At 47.4% G+C, this 21,741-nt stretch overlaps 1 protein-coding gene across 1 annotated transcript in view; it reads left to right on the top strand.

Moving 5' to 3' along the window:
- pnpla7b (patatin-like phospholipase domain containing 7b) overlaps positions 1–21,741 on the top strand; it is a 153,161-nt gene that overhangs the window by 118,255 nt on the left and 13,165 nt on the right. Inside the window, exons 27-32 of the mRNA XM_078425947.1 lie at positions 6,506–6,622; positions 8,235–8,304; positions 14,457–14,573; positions 15,843–15,991; positions 19,076–19,228; positions 21,606–21,722. Of these exons, the coding sequence (XP_078282073.1) occupies positions 6,506–6,622; positions 8,235–8,304; positions 14,457–14,573; positions 15,843–15,991; positions 19,076–19,228; positions 21,606–21,722 (723 nt within the window). The remainder of the gene's footprint in view (positions 1–6,505; positions 6,623–8,234; positions 8,305–14,456; positions 14,574–15,842; positions 15,992–19,075; positions 19,229–21,605; positions 21,723–21,741) is intronic.

Raw genomic sequence — 21,741 nt, 5'->3', positions numbered from 1 at the left:
CGGTTGGAAATTGTGCCCCATGTGACAGAGACCCAAGTTCGGTCCTGACTAAAGGTGCTGTCTATATGGAGTTTGTACGTTCTCCCTGTGATCATGTGGGTTTTCTACGGGTGCTCCGGTTTCCTCCATACCAACTCCGTACAGACAGCACCCGTGGTCAGGATGGAACCCGGGTCTCTGGCGCTGTGAGGCAGCAGCTCTACCCGCTGCACCACTGACATTGCAGTTGTGCTTTCTGTAACCTAGCCGCTTGTTTTGTTCCATGGTACTATCGTCTTTTATTTCATGGGTTCCAATCTTGATTACATGCCTTTTGGAAGTGCACACGTGCCTCTTCAATGGCATTTCCCACATCAACCACCTGGGTTATTTCATTAAAAAATTCAAGTTAGCAAGATATGATTTACCTTAAAATCTCTGCTGGCTTTCTCCAGTCGATCCATACTTGTCCAAGTGGTTTCTCATTCTGTCCTGAACTATCTTGACACTGAGTTGATGCTGACAAGTCCCACCTTATTGGATTTGTGCTTTCGTTCTCTTTGAATAAGGGCCTGGCATTTGCAAGTCTCTAGTCCTTGGGAACCAGCCTTGCATCTGTTTGGAAGATTATGGCCAGGCAATCTCTCCCGGACTCCCTCGTTCCCTCGGGAATAACATTATGCACATTATTCCTTTATCCTGTACCTGTACACTGGACAGCTCGATTGTAATCATGTATAGTCTTTCCACTGGCTGGTTAGCACGCAACAAAAGCTTTTCACTGTACCTCGGTACATGTGACAATAAACTAAACTCAAAGTCGACCTCAACCAGTTAGAATGTCGGGTGGTTTATCATCAGTGAGTCCAGCTAGCCCTTCCTGTTTTCTAATTTTTACCTTCCAGAATCTCAACTGCGCCTTATTTATAAAAACATCAACTCCTTTGGTGAAAACTACCATGAAATGATTTGGTACATCAGCCAGTTGTGTAGGAAAATAACTGCAGATGGTGGTACAAATCGAAGGTATCAGAAAATGCTGGAGTAACTCAGCGGGTCAGGCACCATCTCTGGAGAGAAGGAATGGGTGACGTTTCGGGTCGAGAACCTTCTTCAGATGTTCCTCTTGACCCGGGTTTCGGCCCGAAATGTCACCCATTCCTTCTCTCCAGAGATGCTGCCTGACCCGCTGAGTTACTCCAGCATTTTCTGGTACATCAGCCATGACTGTCCCTCCTTCAGTAAATATTCCTCTAGGACAGACGCAACATGCTGGAGCAACTCAGCGGGACAGGCGGCATCTCTGGAGAGAAGGAATGGGTGACGTTTCGGGTGGAGACCCTTCGTCAGATGTTCCTCTTGCTCTGTGCTCTGTCCCGTCTCTCCTCTGACAACTTCTTCCCATCCACATGCCGAGATGATATTTTTGAACTCCCTGCTGCGTTTGCTGCCAGCCTTTTCTCAGGCACTCTCTCAGCTGTTCTTATTTCCTTCTGTTATCGGCCTGGCTCGCACTTCTGTTAACAATCTGTCATCTTTCATCTGCTTTTTTTTTTTCCCTGCTCTATTTTGCTCTTTCTAGTTTTGATCATACTGGAAGCTCAGGCTTTATCTTTCCTGCCCCTTCTTCTCATGACAATGTGTCCACACTGTAGCTGAATCATCTCCACCTGAGAGGCTACACACAAAATGCCGGAGTAACTCAGCGGGTCAGGCAGCGTCTCTGGAGAGAAGGAATGGGTGACGTTTCAGGTCGAGACCCTTCTTCAGACTGATGTCAGGGGAGGGGGCGGGACAGAGATAGGATGTAGTTGGAGACAGGAAGATTGGTGGGAGAACCTGAGTCTGTGGCGCTGTGAGGCAGCAACTCTACCACTGCACCACTGTGCCGTATCTGTTTTTTCTAATTGCATTTAACCAGAGGACATTGGTTTTAAGCTGAGGGGGGGAGGGAAGATTTAATAGGAACCTGAGGGGTAACCTTTTTATACAAAGGGTGGTGGTTGTATGGAACAAACTACCTGAAGAGGTAGTTGAGGCTAAGACTATCACAACGTTTAAGAAACATTGAGACAGGTATATGGATAGGACAGGTTAAGACGGGTATGGGCCAAACGCAGGCAGGTGGGACGATTGTAGATGGGACATGTTGGTCAGCATGGGCAAGTTGGGCCGAAGGGCCTGTTTCCACGCTGTAAGACTCTATTTCTTCTTCCCAGAAAAAAACAATCAAATCCACCCGAGTTTAATTGTCAGGCTGGGTTATATCACAGCAGCTATATTCAGCTCTTTTTTCTTTGCAAATCAGCTTTGTTATTCTACCTTATAAGATTGGCCTTTACTTCAAGCATCCCCTGCAGCAGAGCATTCACAAAGCACGCTGCAATCCACTGTGTAAAGATATCCCTCTTAACCTTTCTGTGTGCTCTTTCATGCTCTTTAAAAATCAATGGCTCCTTGACATTAACTCGTGTTTCTTTGTTCACACTAAAATGGATTAAATCTCCTTCTGAAACCTGGAAGCAATCCTGGTATCTCAACTCTCTTCCAATAACTGTAATGTCCCACTGCTGGAATCTATATTACATGCACGACATTCTCAAACCGTTGCCTAAACAATGACGTACTTTATTCCTTCATTACTGAAAAGTGCTCTGAGCTGTGTGTGAATGAATTGACAAAAGGTTCAAACACATAATCCATTGGCATGCTCCTCAGACAAGAGTCACTAGTGAGCAAATGCGATCAGTAGCAACTGTATCAGGTTAACCTTCGAAATTGCTGTAATTGATGAAATGGCTTCTCGCTGCGATAAAGCAAAATAGGAATTACATGGTTAAATCTGCTGTCAAAATATTGTTATAAAAAGGAGGAAATGGGAGTAAATGTGTGGCATGCAATACATAACGATGTGAAAAGGGGAAGAGTGGAGTGGCAAAGAGGTTTAGGGGAACAGAAGGGATAAAGGCCTGGACTTTCTGCATGGGGGGAGGATTCAGAAATCACAGAGCTTCAAAGAGGCTTGGGAGTGCTGGTGCAAGATTCCCAAAAGGTTCATTTGCAGATTGTGCCGCGCAGTAAGGAAGGCAAATGCAACGCTAGCATTAATTTTGAGAGGACGAGAATATCAATAATGCTGAGGTTTTATTAGGCGCAGGTGAGGCCACGTTTGGAGTATTGTGAGCAGCTTTGTGCCCCGTATCTGAGGAAGGATGTGCTGGCGCTGGAGAGGGTCTAAGCAAAGTTTACAAGAATGATCTCGGGTCGAGGACCAGAGGGCATAGCCTCGGGAAGAGGATGAGAAGGAATCTCTTTACTCAGAGGGTAGTAAATCTGTGGAATTCATTGCCACAGATGGCTGTGGAGGCCACACCATTGGGTATTTTTTAGAGCGGAGATTGACAGATTCTTGATTAGTACGGGTGTCAGGGGTGATGGGGAGAAGGCAGGAGAATGGGGTAGAGAGGGAGAGATAGATCAGCCATGATTGACTGGCTCCATGAACTGCATGGCTTAATTCTGCTTCTATGCATTATGGTCTTAAGGAGAGAATACTCATAAAGAGGTTGCATGTCGTGGGACTGTTAATCAGTGCAGACACCCACATCTCCTTTGGGCCAGTTCACCCAAAGGCACTCTACCAGAGTACCTGCATGCGGCGGTAGAGCTGCTGCCTCACAGCGCCAGAGACCCGGGTTCCATCCTGACTGCCGGTGCTGCAGTGCTCCGGGTGCTCCGGTTTGCTCCCACACTCCAAAGACGTACAGGTTTGTAGGTGAATTGGCTTCAGTACAACTTGTCCCTAGTGTGTGCAGGACAGTGCTAGTGTACGGGGTGATTGCCGTGTACAAACTCTGTACAGACAGCACCCGTAGTCAGGATCAAACCCAGGCCTCTGGCACTGTAAGGCAGTAATACCACTGCACCACCCAATAAAAATGCTCTCTTTAATGAAAACTGGTTTTTGATGTTTGCAGTAGATGGGATGTATTTGCAATAGACAATAGACAATAGGTGCAGGAGTAGGCCATTCAGCCCTTCGAGCCAGCACCGCCATTCAATGCGATCATGGCTGATCACTCTCAATCAGTACCCCGTTCCTGCCTTCTCCCCATACCCCCTCACTCCGCTATCTTTAAGAGCTCTATCCAGCTCTCTCTTGAAAGCATCCAACGAACTGGCCTCCACTGCCTTCTGAGGCAGAGAATTCCACACCTTCACCACTCTCTGACTGAAAAAGTTCTTCTTCATCTCCGTTCTAAATGGCCTACCCCTTATTCTTAAACTGTGGCCCCTTGTTCTGGACTCCCCCAACATTGGGAACATGTTTCCTGCCTCTAATGTGTCCAATCCCCTAATTATCTTATATGTTTCAATATCCCCCCTCATCCTTCTAAATTCCAGTGTATACAAGCCCAATCGCTCCAGCCTTTCAACATACGACAGTCCCGCCATTCCTGGAATTAACCTAGTGAACCTACGCTGCACGCCCTCCATAGCAAGAATATCCTTCCTCAAATTTGGAGACCAAAACTGCACACAGTACTCCAGGTGCGGTCTCACCAGGGCCCGGTACAACTGTAGAAGGACCTCTTTGCTCCTATACTCAACTCCTCTTGTTATGAAGGCCAACATCCAATTGGCTTTCTTCACTGCCTGCTGTACCTGCATGCTTCCTTTCATTGACTGATGCACTAGGACACCCAGATCTCGTTGAACTCCCCCTCCTCCTAACTTGACACCATTCAGATAATAATCTGCCTTTCTATTCTTACTTCCATGTATAGAGTTTGCCCTGCAAAGTTATCCGAGCTTTAGTTTAGTTTAGAGATACAGCGCGGAAACAGGCCCCTCAGCCCACCGAGTCCGCACCGACCAGCGATCCCCGCACACTAACACTATCCTACACACACTAGGCATAAATTACAATTTTTACCGGAGCCAATTAACCTATAAACATGCACGTATTTGGAGTGTTGGAGGAAGCCGGAGCACCCGGAGAAAACCCACGCAGATCACAGAGAGAACGTACAAACTCCGTACAGACAGGATAGTGGGGATGGAACCCGGGTCTCTGGCGCTGTGAGGCAGCAACTCTACCGCTGTGCCACCGTGCAGCCATAGCTAGGATGCTACTTTGCTGCAGAGTGGGGCTTCATCTCTCCAGCAAACCTTCTCCACGTTTGAAGTCATGTTAATCTCAGAGACTACACTGTTGTGGTAGCTTTGGCTGACTTACTCCGCAAGTGCTCCTGAGAGCCGATAACTGAAATGCAAAGGAAACATATCTATATCTTCCTAATACAAAGCAGAGTCTGCTAGTTTCAGCAGCTTCATTCATTCCTATTGAAGGCTTGATAATTGGGAAGATCCACCTGATGTCGGTATTGATTGGTTTTTGGAATTTTTCCCAGTGTGTTTTCTTTTGAACTTATGGTGTAGTTCCAAGATCAGAAGATTCTGTGCCTTGTATATTTTATATATTGCCTGACTCAACTACCTCGTAAGTTCATGAGTTCAGGAACAGCTTCTCCCCTCAGGCTGTTTGTCCACTGAACTGCCCCACCTGACTCAGACGATGGGGGGGGGGGGGGGGGGGGGGGGATTAGCACCTCACCTGGCACTCTGCTCGTTATAATCTCATTTAATGTGCAATCAATGATTTACCAGCTCTCATTGATGGTTTTTAATTCACCGTTTACATGCTTTAACTCTCAGTTGAATGCTTTACCTTTTACCATTTACATGCTTTAATCCCCTGTCTATATGTATTGTATTGTGTTCCACTGTCTAATTGTATTGTACTGTATCGTATTGTACTGCACTGTCATCCCCTGTCTATATGTTTTGCATGTGTATTGCACTATGGCCCCCGTAGTCAGGATCAAACCCAGGCCTCTGGCACTGTATAACTTCAGATAGCTCCTCTGTCCCTCCCTTCCCCTCCTCCTTCCCAGATCTCCCTCTATCTTCCTGTCTCCACCTATATCCTTCCTTTGTCCCACCCCCGACATCAGTCTGAAGAAGGGTCTCGACCCGAAACGTCACCCATTCCTTCTCTCCCGAGATGCTGCCTGACCTGCTGAGTTACTCCAGCATTTTGTGAATAAATCGATTTGTACCAGCATCTGCAGTTATTTTCTTATACTACTGGTTGCTCCACTGCGATTTCTCTTCGAGGTATGTCCACTTTGAAGAAGTTCTCCTCCTCTCTTCGACGAGAGACTGTAAGGGGGCACTCTGTTTCGTCCCATTTGTTGCATGATCTGTAAGGAGTGGAATGACAAATAGTCTAACTAACTAATAAATCATAGGATCAGAATTAGTCCATCCGGCCCATTGAATCTACTCCGCCATTTAATCATGGCTGATCTATCTTCCCCTCTCAACCCCATTCTCCTGCTTTCTCTCCATAATCCCTGACACCCTTACCAAGCAAGTACCAACATTTGACTGTAGTTCGGCTTCTGTGTTTGATTGAAATACTTCCATTTGCAAAGTTAAAGCTTTTTTTTCTTGTCAACAGGAAATGACAAATGTTTTCAAAAAAGTGCTGGATTTGACGTATCCAATCACCTCCATGTTCTCAGGATCGGCTTTTAACAGAAGTATCAGCAACATCTTTGAGGACAAGCAGATCGAGGTACGAGTTGGGGTGGTGCCCCCTCCCCTGACATCAGTCTGAAGAAGGGTCTCGACCCGAAACGTCACCCATTCCTTCTCTCCCGAGATGCTGCCTGACCCGCTGAGTTACTCGAACATTTAATGTCTACCTGAGATTTTAACCAGCATCTGCAGTTTTTTTTTTCCTTCCTTAATTATACTGAAATTTGGGAAGGGTGATAGGTTTCTGCCACCATGTTCCCCCTCCCCAGAAATGATCTTAGCATGGCATCATACAGCACAGAAGCAAGCCCATCAGTCCAACTTGTCCATGATGGCCAAGATACGTATCTAAAGCATATCCGTTGTCACTTGTCTCGGCTACCTGCGGTGAACTTTCACTCTCATCTCTGTCCACTGCTTCCACTCACTGCTGTCCCTGAAGGGACGCACATGATTATTGAGGCAGAAAATTAGATCATGGGGAGTATGTTGGCTTCCTTGTAACACAGTGTGGAAACAGGCCCAACTTGCCCACATCGACCAATATAAAAACATAGAAAATAGGAGCAGGAGGAGGCCCTTTGGGCCTTTGAGCCAGCACCGCCATTCATTGTGATCATGAAAGATCGTCCACAATCAGTAACCCGTGCCTGCCTTCTCCCCATATCCTTTGATTCCACTAGCCCCTAGAGCTCTATCTAACTCTCTTTTAAATGAATCCAGTGAATTGACCTCCACTTCCTTCTGTGGCAGAGAATTCCACAAATTCACAACTCTGGGTGAAAAAGTTTTTGCTCGCCTCATTTTTAAACGGCCTCCCCATTATTCTTAGACTGTGGCCTCTGGTTCTGGACTCCCCCAACATTGGGAATATTTTCCCTGCATCTAGCTTGTTCAGACCTTTTATATCTGTCCCATATCCACTAATCTCACCTGCCTGCATTTGGCCCTTATCCCTCTATGATTGAATTATATGAATGATGAATGAATGAATGAATGAATACTTTATTGTCACATGTGACAAGTCACAGTGAAATGTTTTGCTTGCACACCATGTATGTACGTAAAGGGCACCGACAAAGTTACAATGGATTCTATTTTGCACAAACCATTTTTTAACACATTCCATTTGTGGTCTGTCCCTTAACCTGTTTTATCCGTGTACCTGTGCAAATCTATACACTAAAACTCTCGTTTATTTATTTGTTTGTTCCTGAGCTACAGCCAAAACGGTGCACGATAGCGCGACAATTCTAGGCCCACCTTACTCACCATCGTCCCTTTGGTGCTAATGGAAGAAGTTTCATTGAAATCGGTGTTATATTTTAAAAGTTATTCACATTTTTAAGTTTAAATCTATCTCCTAGGGAGGGAGGGAGAGGAGGGAAGATAAGGGGGGTTGAGGGGGATAGAGTAGGGGGGGGGAAAGGAGTAGGGGGGAGGGGTAGGGGGGAGGGGGAGAGGAGAGCGTTCTGCACCAATGCAGAAGAGATTTGGCCCAACGGGTCCACTTGGTCTAGTGTTTCTTAAACGTTGCGAAAGCCCCTGCCTCGACTACCTCCTCCGGCAGCTCGTCCCATACACCCACCACCCTTTGTGTGAAAGGGTCGCCCCTCAGGTAACTGAGCAGAGGTTGTTTTTAATTGCAGGATCTGTGGATTCCGTACTTCAACATCACTACGGACATAACGGCGTCCACCATGCGGGTTCATACTGATGGTGAGTGTGGCCTTGTCACGTGACCCTCCCCACCTCAACAAGCTGGCTGCCATTCAGTGACCCTTGACCAGAAAAAGGGTCTCGACCTGAGACGTCACCCGCTCCTTCTCTCTGGAGAACAAGGATAGGTGACGTTTCACAGAGTGCTGGAGTAACTCAGCGGGTCAGCAGCATCTGTGGAGAACATGGATAGGTGACGTTTCGAGTTGGGATTCTGAAGGGTCCCGATGCAAAACGTCACCTATCCATGTTCTCCAGTGATGCTGGCTGACCCGCTGAGCAGTAAAACACGAGGTCTGATCCTTGGGCCACTGCTCGAGCCGGGCAGCAGTTGCCCTTGGCTGTCCTCGGGCAGGGAGGTTGAGCGGAGGACTCGGCCGTAGCCTGCGAATAAACTGGAGAAACAACTCAAGCATGTGGGACATTGACCGTGGCACAACGATGCAGCGGTAGAGTTGCTACCTTACTGCACGGTGGTGCAGCGGTAGAGTTGCTGCCTCAGAACGCCGGAGACCCGGGTTCCATCCTGACTACGGGTGCTGTCTGTACAGAGTTTGTACGTTCTCCCCGTGTGGGTTTTCTCCGAGATCTTTGGTTTCCTCCGAGATCTTTGGTTTCCTCCCAGACTCCAAAGACGTGCAGGTTTGTAGGTTAATTGGCTTGGTAAAAATTGTAAATTGTCCCTTGTGTGTGTGGAATAGTGCTAGTGTACGGGGATGGCTGGTGGGTCCGGACCTGGTGGGCCGAAGGGCCTGTTTCCACTCTATCGCTAAACTAAACTGAACTAAAGTGACTGAAAAAGTGATTAAATTCAGATCTGATGAACTTACCCAACAAACCTTGGCCCTTTGGGAAAATAATCTGAATTGCCGTGGGTTTATACTTGCAGCATAACCCTGCAAGCACTTTGAAAGTACGAGGAAAAATATAATTAAAAAAAGAATCAGAGTTCATTGATTGAATTATCTAGAAGGCAACAAATTCTCCCAATGCCTCATTTTACAAACATGGAATGTTGAACGGAACCTTGATAATTCAGTGCTCTTTACAGTCATAAAGGAGGTTACACTCGATCCAGAGTTGAACCAGAAGATGAAATTCTGACTGTAAGCACCATACTGAAGGTGGCAAACTGTACAACAGGGCGGCACTGTGGTGCAGCGGCAGAGTTGCTGACTCACTGCGCCGGGTTCGATCCCGACTACGGGTGCTGTCTGTATGGAGTTGTACGTTCTCCCCGGGATCTCGTGGGTTTTCTCCGGGTGCTCCGGTTTCCTCCCACATTCCAAAGACGTACTGTTTTGTCGGCTAATTGGCTTTGGTATCATTTTAAATTGTCCCTATTGTGTGTAGGGTTAGTGTTAGTGTCCGGGGATCGCTGGCTGGCACAGACATGGTGGGCCAAAGGGCCAGTTTCCACGCTGTGTCTGTAAACTAAACGAAACGTGACTGGATCTTGTAAACAAAGCCTCAACAGTCTACTTTGATGTTTACTCCACCCTTCCTATGATTTTGTATTTATTTGATCGATTGTCCAGTTTTGTTCTCGGCAATCCTCAGAGCTGGACAATGGATTGCTGCCTGATCATTCCACAATAAGCAGAGGACACAACTTATTATCACCACCTCTGCCCCCACAGTGAACTTGACCACAGGCGAGAATCTGCCTTTTTAATTTGTAGCTGCACATCTTGTGGGACTGAGATGAGGAAAAATCTCTTCACCCAGAGAGTCATGAATCTTGGAATTCTCTGCCTCAGAAGGCAGTGGAGGCCGATTCACTGGATGTATTCGAGACAGAGTTAGATTTAGCTCTTTGGGCTAATGGAATCAAGGGATCTGGGGAGAAAGCAGGAACGGGGTACTGATTGTGGATGATCAGTCATGATCATATTGAATGGCAGTGCTGGCTCGAAGGGCTGAATGGCCTACTCCTGCACCTATTTTCTATGTTTCTATCTTGATGTTGGAATCAATCCTTACGAGTTTGAAAGTAGGCTCCAAATGGATTGGTAAGCGTTGTTTGGGCCAGGCAAAGATGTCAGCCAAAGCAAATAGATTGGTAAGCGTTGTTTGGGCCAGGCAAGGATGTCAGCCAAAGAGGGGCTGCGTTCCTGCTGTTGTCGCTGGGACTTGGGATGCAAACAGTGCAATCCGTGTTGCGGATGACGTGCTGACGCCCGTCTCCGTTCTGGCACGTGTTAGCCCCTGTCACTCTCCCCGAAACTAACGAGGACATTGCCATCATTCATAGAGCTAACATAGATGCATGCTGACAGTCTGAAGAAGGGTCTCGACCCGAAACGTCACCTATTCCTTTTCTCCAGAGATGCAGGTCAGGCAGCATGACCTGCCGAGTTACTCCAGCACTTTGTGTCTTTTCTTGGTCTGAAGAAGGCTTCTGACCCAAAACGTCACCCATCCTTTTTCTCCAGAGATGATGCGTGAGTCGCTGAGTTACTCCAGCTTTTTGTGACTGTCTGACGTAGACATCGCCCGAATGTGAGCAAAGCCTGACTCTGTTACCAATAATTGTGCTCAGTACATTTATGGCATGACCCAGCTCCAGGAAATATCTGTGGGTTCCTGCTCTTGTTGATTTAACTATGATTCATTTTGATAACAAATTGTCTGGTTGGATGCCCCCGTGGAAGAAAGATATTTCTTCCATTTTGCCAGAGTTCTGCTGGAATTGGAAATATTTTCCTCATCAGAGAGATGATATCCTGGAGGGGCAGCTTCATTTTATTTCCATTGTTAAGGAGAAATTGTCTTTACCTGCGGTTGACTTAGTCATATAGTGGCCTCATTCTGCTGAGAGTCTCCAGATTCTTCATTCTCTTCAGAAACAGACTGGCCTTCTTAGTCATCAAGATCAAGTACTTTAATAATAACGTTTAAGCAACTCTCAGAGTGCTTGGAGAGGAAGACTAATACAGGTCCTCAATGATAATTTCTTCAGGCAAGGTTATTCTTTCTTTGTATCAGAGTGATTGTTTTTTTTGCAAGTGACTGAGCAGTAATCCTAAGGAAACTGACTGTGTAAAATCTTTAATAACTTTAAACTTTACTTTAAAGATTCAGTGCGGAAACAGGCCCTTCGTCCCATGGAGTCGGCGCCGACCATCGATCCCCGCACACTAGCACTATCCCACACACTAGGGACAATTTACAATTTTACCGAAGCCAATTAACCTACAGACCTGTATGTCTTTGGAGTGTGGGAGGAAACCGCAGAAAACCCACGCAGTCACAGGGAGAACGTACAAACTCCGTACAAATATAAAAGTTGAAATATAAGACCTTACTGTCCTGATCCGTAACATCACCTGTATGACTCTATCACGCAAATTTGCTGTGTATGTGGCCTAGATATCTTTGTGCTTCACTTTCTGTCTTATCTTCCAATAAATTAGTGCCTTTCTCAATCCCCCTACTAAAATAACTCAAGCCGCACTTCTTTTACTGCTGATTCTCATTTGTCATTTAAACCTGCGTATTTCCATTATGATTGTATGAAATACCAAATTAATTTTAATCAGAATGCAGGCTGTAATTACATTTTGCAAACTAATCAGAGGTGCCTGCAGTCATTTGGCTGCAGTTGTAACAAAGTGGTTGTTAATAAAAGGAAACATCACGGGGATTGCTGGGGGAAGGCTCGGCTTCTGCAATAGTTTTTGTGCCATGTTTTGTCAACATATTGTAATAATCTCCACGGGACAATGAATGTGCCTTGACTGTCTTTGGGAACACGAGATAGACACAAAAAGCTGCAGTAACTCAGCGGGTCAGGCAGCATCTCTGGAGAAAAAGAATAGGTGACGTTTTGGGACATAGAAACATAGAAAATAGGTGCAGGAGGAGGCCATTTGGCCCTTCGAGCCAGCACCGCCATTCATTGTGATCATGGCTGATCATCCACAATCAATACCCCGTTCCTGCCCTCTCCCCATACCTCCTGACTCCACTATCTTTAAGAGCTCTATCTAACTCTCTCTTGAAAACATCCAATGAATTGGCTTCTACTGCCTTCTGAGGCAGAGTGTTCCACAGATTCACAACTCTCTGGATGAATATATAGGTGATGTAATAGGTACAATATGTTTGTACAATTTCCAGAAGTACTTTGAGCAGGTATCACTCGATGTACTTGTAATGAAGGTGAAGCAGGTGGAGAACCCGTGCCTGCCTTCTCCCCATATCCCTTGATTCCACTAGCCCCTAGAGCTCTATCTAACTCTCTTTTAAATTCATCCAGTGAATTGGCCTCCACTGCCCTCTGTGGCAGAGAATTCCACAAATTCACAACTCTCTGGGTGAAAAAGTTTCTTCTCACCTCAGTTTTGAATGGCCTCCCCTTTATGAGACCCTTCTTCAGACTGAGAGTCAGGGTAGAGGGAAACGACAGATATAGTCTGAAGAAGGGTCTCGACCCGAAACGTCACCCATTCCTTCTCTCCTGAGATGCTGCCTGACCTGCTGAGTTACTCCAGCATTTTGTGAGAGAGATATAGACATTGATATAGAGAGGTACAGAACAATTGAATGAAAGATATGCAAAAAAGTAACGATGATAAATGAAATATGCAATTGTCGGCTGTGGGCTAGGTGAAAACAAGTTGCAGACAACGAGACTCAATACGACTTTGAAACTAGTGTTGACTTGGGTAGGGCAGGGATGTAGAGAGCGGGGTGCAAGGGTTACTTGAAGTTAGAAACATCAATAATGATACCACTGGGGTGTGAGCTGCCCAAGTGAAATAGGAGGTGCTGTTGCTCCACTTTGCGTTTGGCCTCACTCTGTGACCGGCTTCTTCAGAGCACTCCATCCGCCTGGAACTTCTGTTTTATTTCCACTGTCACACGCAAGACCTGAGATTATTTGACTCCCTTCTTTAAACTTGTGCTTCCGTGCTTCACCGACCCAGGATGACGTTGGAATATTTTACCCAGAGAAGGGCAATCAAGAACCAGAGGGCAAACCCGGAGAAAACTCACGCAGGCCACGGGGAGAACCTACAAACGCTGTGCAGACAGCACCCGTAGTCGGGACCTACAAATGCTGTGCAGACAGCACCCGTAGTCAGGATCCAACCCGGGACTCCGGCTCTGTGAGGCAGTAGATCCAACACAGTGACACTGATTAAAGAGTTTTTTAAATGTTTCATAAAAATTGCAATGGAAATTCCAATCTACTCCGTGAGGTAAATTAAGTAGAGTTATGAAGAATAGGTACACTGGCATGGATCCGGCATTTGTCAAGGATTTGCCAACTAATTGGACTGTCACACTGTACATTAGTGCATGGTGGTGCAGCGGTAGAGTTGCTGCCTCACAGCGCCAGAGACCCGGGTTCCATCCCGACTACGGGCGCTGTCTGTACGGAGTTTGTACGTTCTCCCCGTGACCTGCGTGGGTTTCCTCCGGGTGCTCCGGTTTCCTCCCACATTCCAAAGTCGTGCAGGTTTGTAGGTTCATTGGCTTCGGAAAATTAGTTACTAGTGTGTGTAGGATAGTGTTAGTGTGCGGGGATCGCCAGTCGGAGCGGACGCGGTGGACCGAAGGGCCTGTTTCCGCGCTGTACCTCTAAACTAAACTAAAGTAGACTAGTGATTGCTTTTGAGGCAGTGCAGTGTAGGTTCACGAGGTTAATCCCCAGGATGGCGGGACTGTCATATGAGGAAAGACTGGGCTTGTATTCACTGAAATTTAGAAGGATGAGAGGGGATCTTATAGAAAGGTATAAAATTATAAAAGGACTGGACAAGCCAGATGCAGGAAAAATGTTCCCAATGTTGGGGGAGTCCAGAACCAGGGGCCACAGTCTAAGAATAAAGGGGAGGCCTTTTAAAACTGAGGTGAGAAAAAGCTTTTTCACTCAGTTGTGAATTTGTGGAATTCTCTGCCACAGAAGGCAGTGGAGGCCAATTCACTGGATGAATTTAAAAGAGAATTTGATAGAGCTCTAGGGGCTAGTGGAATCAAGGGATATGGGGAGAAGGCAGGCACGGGTTATTGATTGTGGATGATCAGCCATGATCACAATGAATGGCGGTGCTGGCTTGAGCGGGCAAATGGCCTCCTCCTGCACCTGTTGTCTATGTTTCTGTGATGCTGATGAAGGGGAGTGTCTTTCTGCTTTATCGCAGGATCCCTGTGGCGGTACTGTCGAGCCAGCATGTCCCTCTCTAGTTACCTACCTCCTCTCTGTGACCCCAAGGACGGACATCTGCTGATGGATGGCGGCTACATCAACAATCTGCCAGGTAAGTCCAAGGTGTGTTTATGCACAAAGTTGAGGAACATCTGTAGTTACAACAATAGAAATAAAAAATGAAGGAACAGTCAGTCAATTGAGTTTATTGTCACGTGTACCGAGGTACAGTGAAAAGCTTTTGTTGCGTGCTAACCAGCCTGCGGAAAGACAATGTGAAGTTGCTTGTGCCTGTTGAACCTTGCCCTGTGGCCCACTTATAAAAAGATCATATGTGATAGGAGTGGAATTAGGCCCCGGTCCATCGATCGCATCTACTCCGCTTTTCACTCATGGCTGATCTATCTCTCCCTCCTAACCCCATTCTCCTGCCCTCCCCATAACCCCTGACACCCCTAACTAATCAAGAATCGGTCAGTCTCTGCCTTCAAACTATCCACTGACCAGGCCTCCACAGCCTTTTGTGGCAGTGAATTCCACAGATTCACCACCCTCTGGCTAAAGAAATGCCTCCTCATCTTCTTTGTAAAGGTATTTCCTTTTATTCTGAGGCTGTGCCCTCTGGTCCTAGACTCTCCCACTAGTGGAAACATCCTTTCTGCATCATAATGCCAGATTAACCACCTCTCCCCCCCTTTCCATCCCAAACTATTAGCACACTATTAGCATTCCAGATCACAGCTCACCACATTTAATAAAAAATAGATTTATGCCATCTCGTCTCTGGATCATTTTTATAGTTCTCCTGCAGCCACCAGCCTTCCTCTCAAAGGAGTGTGTGTAGGAAGGAACGGCAGATGGTAGTTTACACCAAAGATAGGCACAAAATGCTGGAGTAACTCAGCGGGTCAGGCAGCATCTCTGGAGAGAAGGAATGGGTGACGTTTCGGGTCGAGACCCGTCTTCAGAATAAAAAGGTTGAGTTAATCCAGCATTTTGTGTCCATCTAAAGAGAAAAGTGAGGAGGTGCAAGGATGCACCACCACTTGCAGAGTCCCTTGGAGTACGAGGGGCAGCACAGAGGTGTGGCGGTAGAGCTGCTGCCTCACAGTGCCAGAGATTGAACGATATTTTATTATCACGTGTCACGGTGAGATTCTTTGTTCTGTACCCCGTACACAAGGTATGCAAACAGTCGCCACCTAAAGGGGGCTGACAAAGTTACAAAGCGTTCAGTGTGGTCCCCAACGGTCCCTCGTTGTTCTGGGCGGCCCTCCAACTATTATATTGTAAAACATTGCTGCTGTTCTGCCTGAGACTTCGTGCCTGGTTTTCCCCCGTTCTCTCAGGCCAAAAGCCTCAGCTTTGTTTTATTCCACAGCCGATGTTGCCAGGTCCATGGGTGCGAAGGTTGTCATCGCCATCGATGTTGGCAGCCAGGACGAGACCGATCTGACAAATTACGGGGACTCGCTGTCTGGCTGGTGGTTGCTGTGGAAACGATTCAATCCTTGGGCGACCAAAGTGAAGGTAAACTTCAGAACAAGTGTGGGTCCATTGGCGACGCTGCCAGTGTAGGGATGGTGGTGGTGGTGGTGTGGAAATAAGTCTAGCGTGAAATCAGCATCGTGTTTGAAGTTCAATAAGCAGTAGCAGCTGCTCCGGTATTTCTACTGAGTCACCCTGCTTAATGACTGCCATGGACACCACAGTTGGCTGCCTTTCATTTTAGTTTTTTGGTTTAGTTTAGAGATACAGCGCGGAAACAGGCCCTTCCGCCCACTGACCAGTGATCACGCAGCACATTAACGCTATCCTACACATACTAGGGACAATTTACACATACACCAAGCCAATTAACCTACAAACCTGTATGTCTTTGGAGTGTGGGAGGAAACCGAAGATCTCGGAGAAAACCCACACGGGGAGAACGTACAAACTCCGTACAGACAGCACCCGTAGTCGGGATCGGACCCGGGGCTCCGGCGCTGTGAGGCAGCAACTCTACCGCTGCGCCGACGTGGCCACCCAGTTCATTCTTAGAGTTCATGGAGCTATATAGCATTTAAACAGGCCCTTTGGCCCAACTTACCCAGATAAACCAAGATGACCCATCTACGCTAGTCCCACCTACCAGTGATTGGCACGTATCCCTCTAAACATTTCCTGTCCCATGTACCTGTCTTTTAAATGTTGGTTATAGCACCTGCCTCAACTACCTCTTCTGGCACCTCGTCCCATGCACCCACCACCCTCTGTGTGAAAAAGTTGCCTCTCAGATTCCCATTTAGTCTTTCCCCTTTCACCTGAAACCAATGTCCTCTGGTTCTTGATCCCCTACTCTGGATAAAAGACCGTGTGCATTCACCCTATCTCCGTCACGATCTTGTACACAATAAGATCCCCCTCTCAGTCTCCTGAGTTCCAAGGAATAAAGTCCAAGCCGGGTCAACCTCTCCCTATAGCTCAGGCCCACAAGTCCTGGCAACATCCTTGTAAATCTTCTCTGCTGTCTTTGCAGAATAACAACATCTATATACTGAAACTCTCGTTTGTTTGTTTGTTCCTGAACTACAGCCAAAACGGTACACGATAGCGCGACCATTTTAGGCCCACCTTACTCACCGTCGTCCCTTTGGTGCCAATGGAAGAAGTTTCATTGAAATCGATGTTATATTTTTAAAGCTATTCACATTTTGAATTTTAAATCTATCTCCTCGGGAGGGAGGAGGAGGGGATGGGGGGAGGGGAGGGGAGGGGGGGAGGGGAGGGGGGGAGTGGAGAGGGTGCTGCACCAATGCAGGAGAGGTTTGGGCCCAAGACTTGGTCTCGTCTTTTCTATAGCTGGATACCCAAAACTGAACACAATACTCCAAATGTGGCCTCGCCAACATCTTGTACAACTGCAACATAACCTCCCAACTTAATTTGCTTTTGAATATTGAGTATCGGATTTTCCCTGCCATTGAAACTGAATATGTTGCTAAGTAGGATAGAAATTGTGTAGGAGAGAACTGCAGATGCTCAGCGATAGACAGAAAATGCTGGAGTAACTCAGCGGGTCAGGCAGCATCGTGGGAGAGAAGGAATGGGTGACGTTTCGGGTCGAGACCCTTCTTCAGACTGTGTAACTCAGCAGAAAACAAATATTTCCAGTTGAATTGATGACATCTAAATCTTTTATCATCTTCTTTCTCATCTTTATTCTAAATATTTTCTAACACATTATAAATGATAACTTGGTGCATGCACATAGAAACAAGCCAGACTATAACTTAATCAGACGACGTTAGTGTTTATCTTCCAAAGGAACAAACAGTTCTAATCGCATTTACTCACATTAATTTAATATTCCTTCAACCATGAGTCTAGTTTAGACATCAAATTAATGCCTCGGGCCCGAATACTGCAAGTCAAGCGACGGTCACACACAATCCAAATCAAGAGTTTGGTAGAACCCTTCGTGATCTTTAGTTTAGTTTAGAGATGCAGCACAGAAACAGGCCTTTCGACCCACCAAGTCCGCGCCGACCAGCGATCCCCGCACACTAACACGATCCGACACACACTAGGGATAATTTACATTTATACCAAGCCAATTAACCTACAAACTTGTACGTCTTTGGAGTGTGGGAGGAAACCCGAAGATCTTGGAGAAAACACATGCGGTCACGGGGAGAAGGTACAAACTCCGTACAGACAGCACCCGTTGTCAGGATCTCTAAAGTAAATCCTGTGCACCTTGTGCATAGGTGCACAGTGTCCCTGCTCGCTGCCAGCAATGTGTTCAGTGCTGCAGCACCAGGTTGTGGAGGTGCCCTGGTACTGACACAGTCTTCTTTCGTGTCCATCATCTATGTTTCAGATGTTGGGCCAGGCTCTTGCACAGTGCACCGCCTCTCGTTTGCCACCGCTGGATAGTCCAGGCAGCATTGTTCACCAACAGGTGGGCATCTTAGTAGGTGTGGCATGGATTGTACAGATGTTCCACATTCACATTCTGTGTCTGCTGCATCTGCACGACCCCATTTGCTCATATTGGTCGTGCACCGGCCCATCCCTGTACCGAGCCTATTGAGGGACATCCAGGTGTTCCAGTCACACCTGTGACCGGGTGGTAGCTGTTCCATGTTTGGGGTTGGCAGCTTTTCGTGGTGGTGGTTTTCACTGCGTTTCTTTTCCCACAAGGCTAGTCTGGTTGCTTGAGGAGACTGGGACAGTGGCTGGACAGAGTGGGGCTGTGCGTGGCCCAGCATCTCCATTGTGCTGTGTGACTGTACCTGCACAGTGATGCACAGAGTCTCTTGCCCAGAGTAGGGGAATCGAGGACCAGAGGACACTGGTTCAAGGTGAAGGGGAAAAGATTTAATAGGAATCCGAGGGGTATTTTTCCACACAGGTGGGTGTATGGAACAAGCTGCCAGAGGAGGTAGTTGAGGCTGGGACTATCCCAACGTTTAAGGAACAGTACATGGATAGGACAGGTTTGGAGGGGTATGGGCCAAACGCGGGCAGGTGGGACTAGTGTAGCTGGGGCATGTTGGCCGATGTGGACAAGTTGAGCTGAAGGGCCTGTTTCCACACTGTTTCACTCTATGATTCTGTGACCTGCAGGTTCTGGGCATGGCTGAGATCCAGACGCGGCTGGCTTACGTCTGCTGCGTGCGGCAGCTGGAGGTGGTGAAGAACAGCGACTACTGCGAATACATCCGGCCCCCCATCGATCGCTACGGAACCCTGGAGTTCAGCAAATTCAATGAAATTGCTGTAAGTAGATTTGTGTGGCACCCTGACTCCTATCCACACCTCTGCTCCAGAGTGGTTTATTGTCATGTGCCCCGAAACAGAACAATGAAGCTCACACTTGCAGCAGCACAACTGATATAGAAACATAGTACTCTGTAAACATCATCATCTATATCTATATATATTATACTACTAAATCTCAGTCTGAAGAAGGGTCTCGACCCGAAACGTCACCCATTCCTTCTCTCCTGAGATGTTGCCTGTCCCGCTGAGTTACTCCAGCATTTTGTGAAATAAATACCTTCAATTTGTACCAGCATCTGCAGTTATTTTCTTACAAAACGCAGATCTTGTATATATATATATATATATATATATGTATGTATGTATATCTCTCTGAGAGACATGTGGACCTGCAGCCAAAACGGTAAATCACATCGCCACAATTTTAGCGCCACCTTAATCACCACTCTCCTGGCAAATTTATTCAAATTGGTGGTATTTGTTTAAGTTAGAGATATTTTAAAGTTTAAAACTTTCATTTCGAAACACATTTTTCAAAGTGCTGTGCGTATGACGTCGCCATAGGGCACGCACGTCCTCTCCTCACTCGCACAAACAAGATGGACGCTGTTAGTGGAGCCACCCGCCCGCAATCAGGGGCTCCTCTCTCCCCTCCCCTCACTCTCCCCACTCTCCCACACCCGGGGGACACTCCGAGCAGGAGGGAGATGGTCGGACTGATGGTCCACTCATCCTTCCCTTCTGTCCCGGGGGTGGGGGTGAGGGGGGAGAGTAGGGCTGGGGAGGTGGGCAGGGTGGGGTGGGGAGGAGGGAAGAGTGGGGGTGGGGGTGGGGAAGAGTGGGGGTGGGGTGGGGAAGAGTGGGGGTGGGGAGGAGGGGGAGAGTGGGGTGTGGACCGGGAGGATGGGGGGAGGGGAGGGAGGTGGGGGTGAGGGGAGGGGAGGGGGGAATAGGGGTGGGGAGGGGGGAAGGGAGACGGAGGAAGGGCTGGGGAGAGTGGGGTTGGGGGCAGGGGAGGTGCAAGTGGGGGTGCGGTAGGGGGGATGGAGTGGGTCAGTGGGGGGAGGAGGGGGGGATAAGGGGGATTGAGTGGAGGGTTGAGGGTGCTACACCAATACAGGAGAGGCTTTGGGTCCAGGCTCACTCACACTCTCCCCTTCCCTGTCCCTCCTCTACGAGGAATGGGCCCAACGGGTCCACTTGGTCTAGTATACTACTAAAACAGTTCAGTGTATATATATACTTGCACACTCACACTCTCTCTCTCTCTCACTCATACTCTCACACCCTCTCTCTCTATCTCTCATTCTCACCCACACACACACACTCTCTCACACACACTCTCCCACACACTCATTCTCTCACACACTCACTCTCTCACACACACATATACACGCACACACATGTGCATACATAGGTATGTGTACAGAAATATACTAGTATATACTGAATGTATGTATATGCGGGACTCTTTTTTTTGTTTTTAAATATATATATATATGTATATAAAACAGACAAATAAAGAGACAATAGTAGTGCAGAATCATAAATACTGCCCCGTCTCTACAGTGTGGAGCCTGTGTGGAGGTTGTAATATTTAATAGCCTGATAGTTGTCGGGGTGTGGGCCAACTAGCTCATCACACTTACTGCACTCACAGTTCAGTAGCCAAGGAAGCAAAGCAAGATGTTGGATATCTGCAATAAAAACCAGGGGCTGCAAATCCTCAGCAGCTTTGGCAGCTTGTGTGTGGCGGGAGCCCATACTTTGGCAGCTTGTGTGTGGCGGGAGCCCATACTTTGGCAGCTTGTGTGTGGCGGGAGCCCATACTTTGGCAGCTTGTGTGTGGCGGGAGCCCATACATTGGGTGGATATTCTTTCTTAGCGACAGTGGAGAAGCTGGAGCTGTGATCTAAATGGCAGGGAGTGCGGTGGGGTTGGGGCAGTGCGGAGAATGGGGAAGATGGCAGCAGAGAGACTGACTGACAGACCTGGTGGTGGGACTGGGACTTGAGAGAGAGAGAGAGAGAGAGAGAAGGCAAGCTTACTGACTGCAGCCGAGCCTTAAACAGACGGGGAAGAGACGGGTGGCACGGTGGCGCAGCGGTAGAGGTGCTGTTGTTGAGCGTTTACAGCGCCAGAGACCTGGGTTCCATCCTGACTACGGGTGCTGTATGTACGGAGTTTGTATGTTCTCCCCGTGACCCGTGTGGGTTTTCTCCGAGATCTTCGGTTTCCTCCCACACTCCAAAGACGTGCAGGTTTGTAGGCTAATTGACTTGGAATAAATGTAAATTGCTCCTATGTCTTATTGGTTTTATGTTCTTCACAATGTTGCTTTTCAAATGACCCCTCGGCCTTTCTTCCCACACAGGAAGTTGGGTACCAGCATGGGAAGACACTGTTTGAGTTGTGGAGTAGGAGTGGAGTCATTGACAAAATCCTGAAAGACAGGCCCAATGACCAGGTTGCCAAGTCACGGCCCTCTGATGTAAGTATGGCTTTCACTT

This window comes from Rhinoraja longicauda, chromosome 31 (genome assembly GCF_053455715.1).
Source record: "Rhinoraja longicauda isolate Sanriku21f chromosome 31, sRhiLon1.1, whole genome shotgun sequence".
Classification (NCBI taxonomy): Eukaryota; Metazoa; Chordata; class Chondrichthyes; order Rajiformes; family Arhynchobatidae; genus Rhinoraja; species Rhinoraja longicauda.
This window is presented reverse-complemented; position numbering and strand designations above follow the sequence as displayed.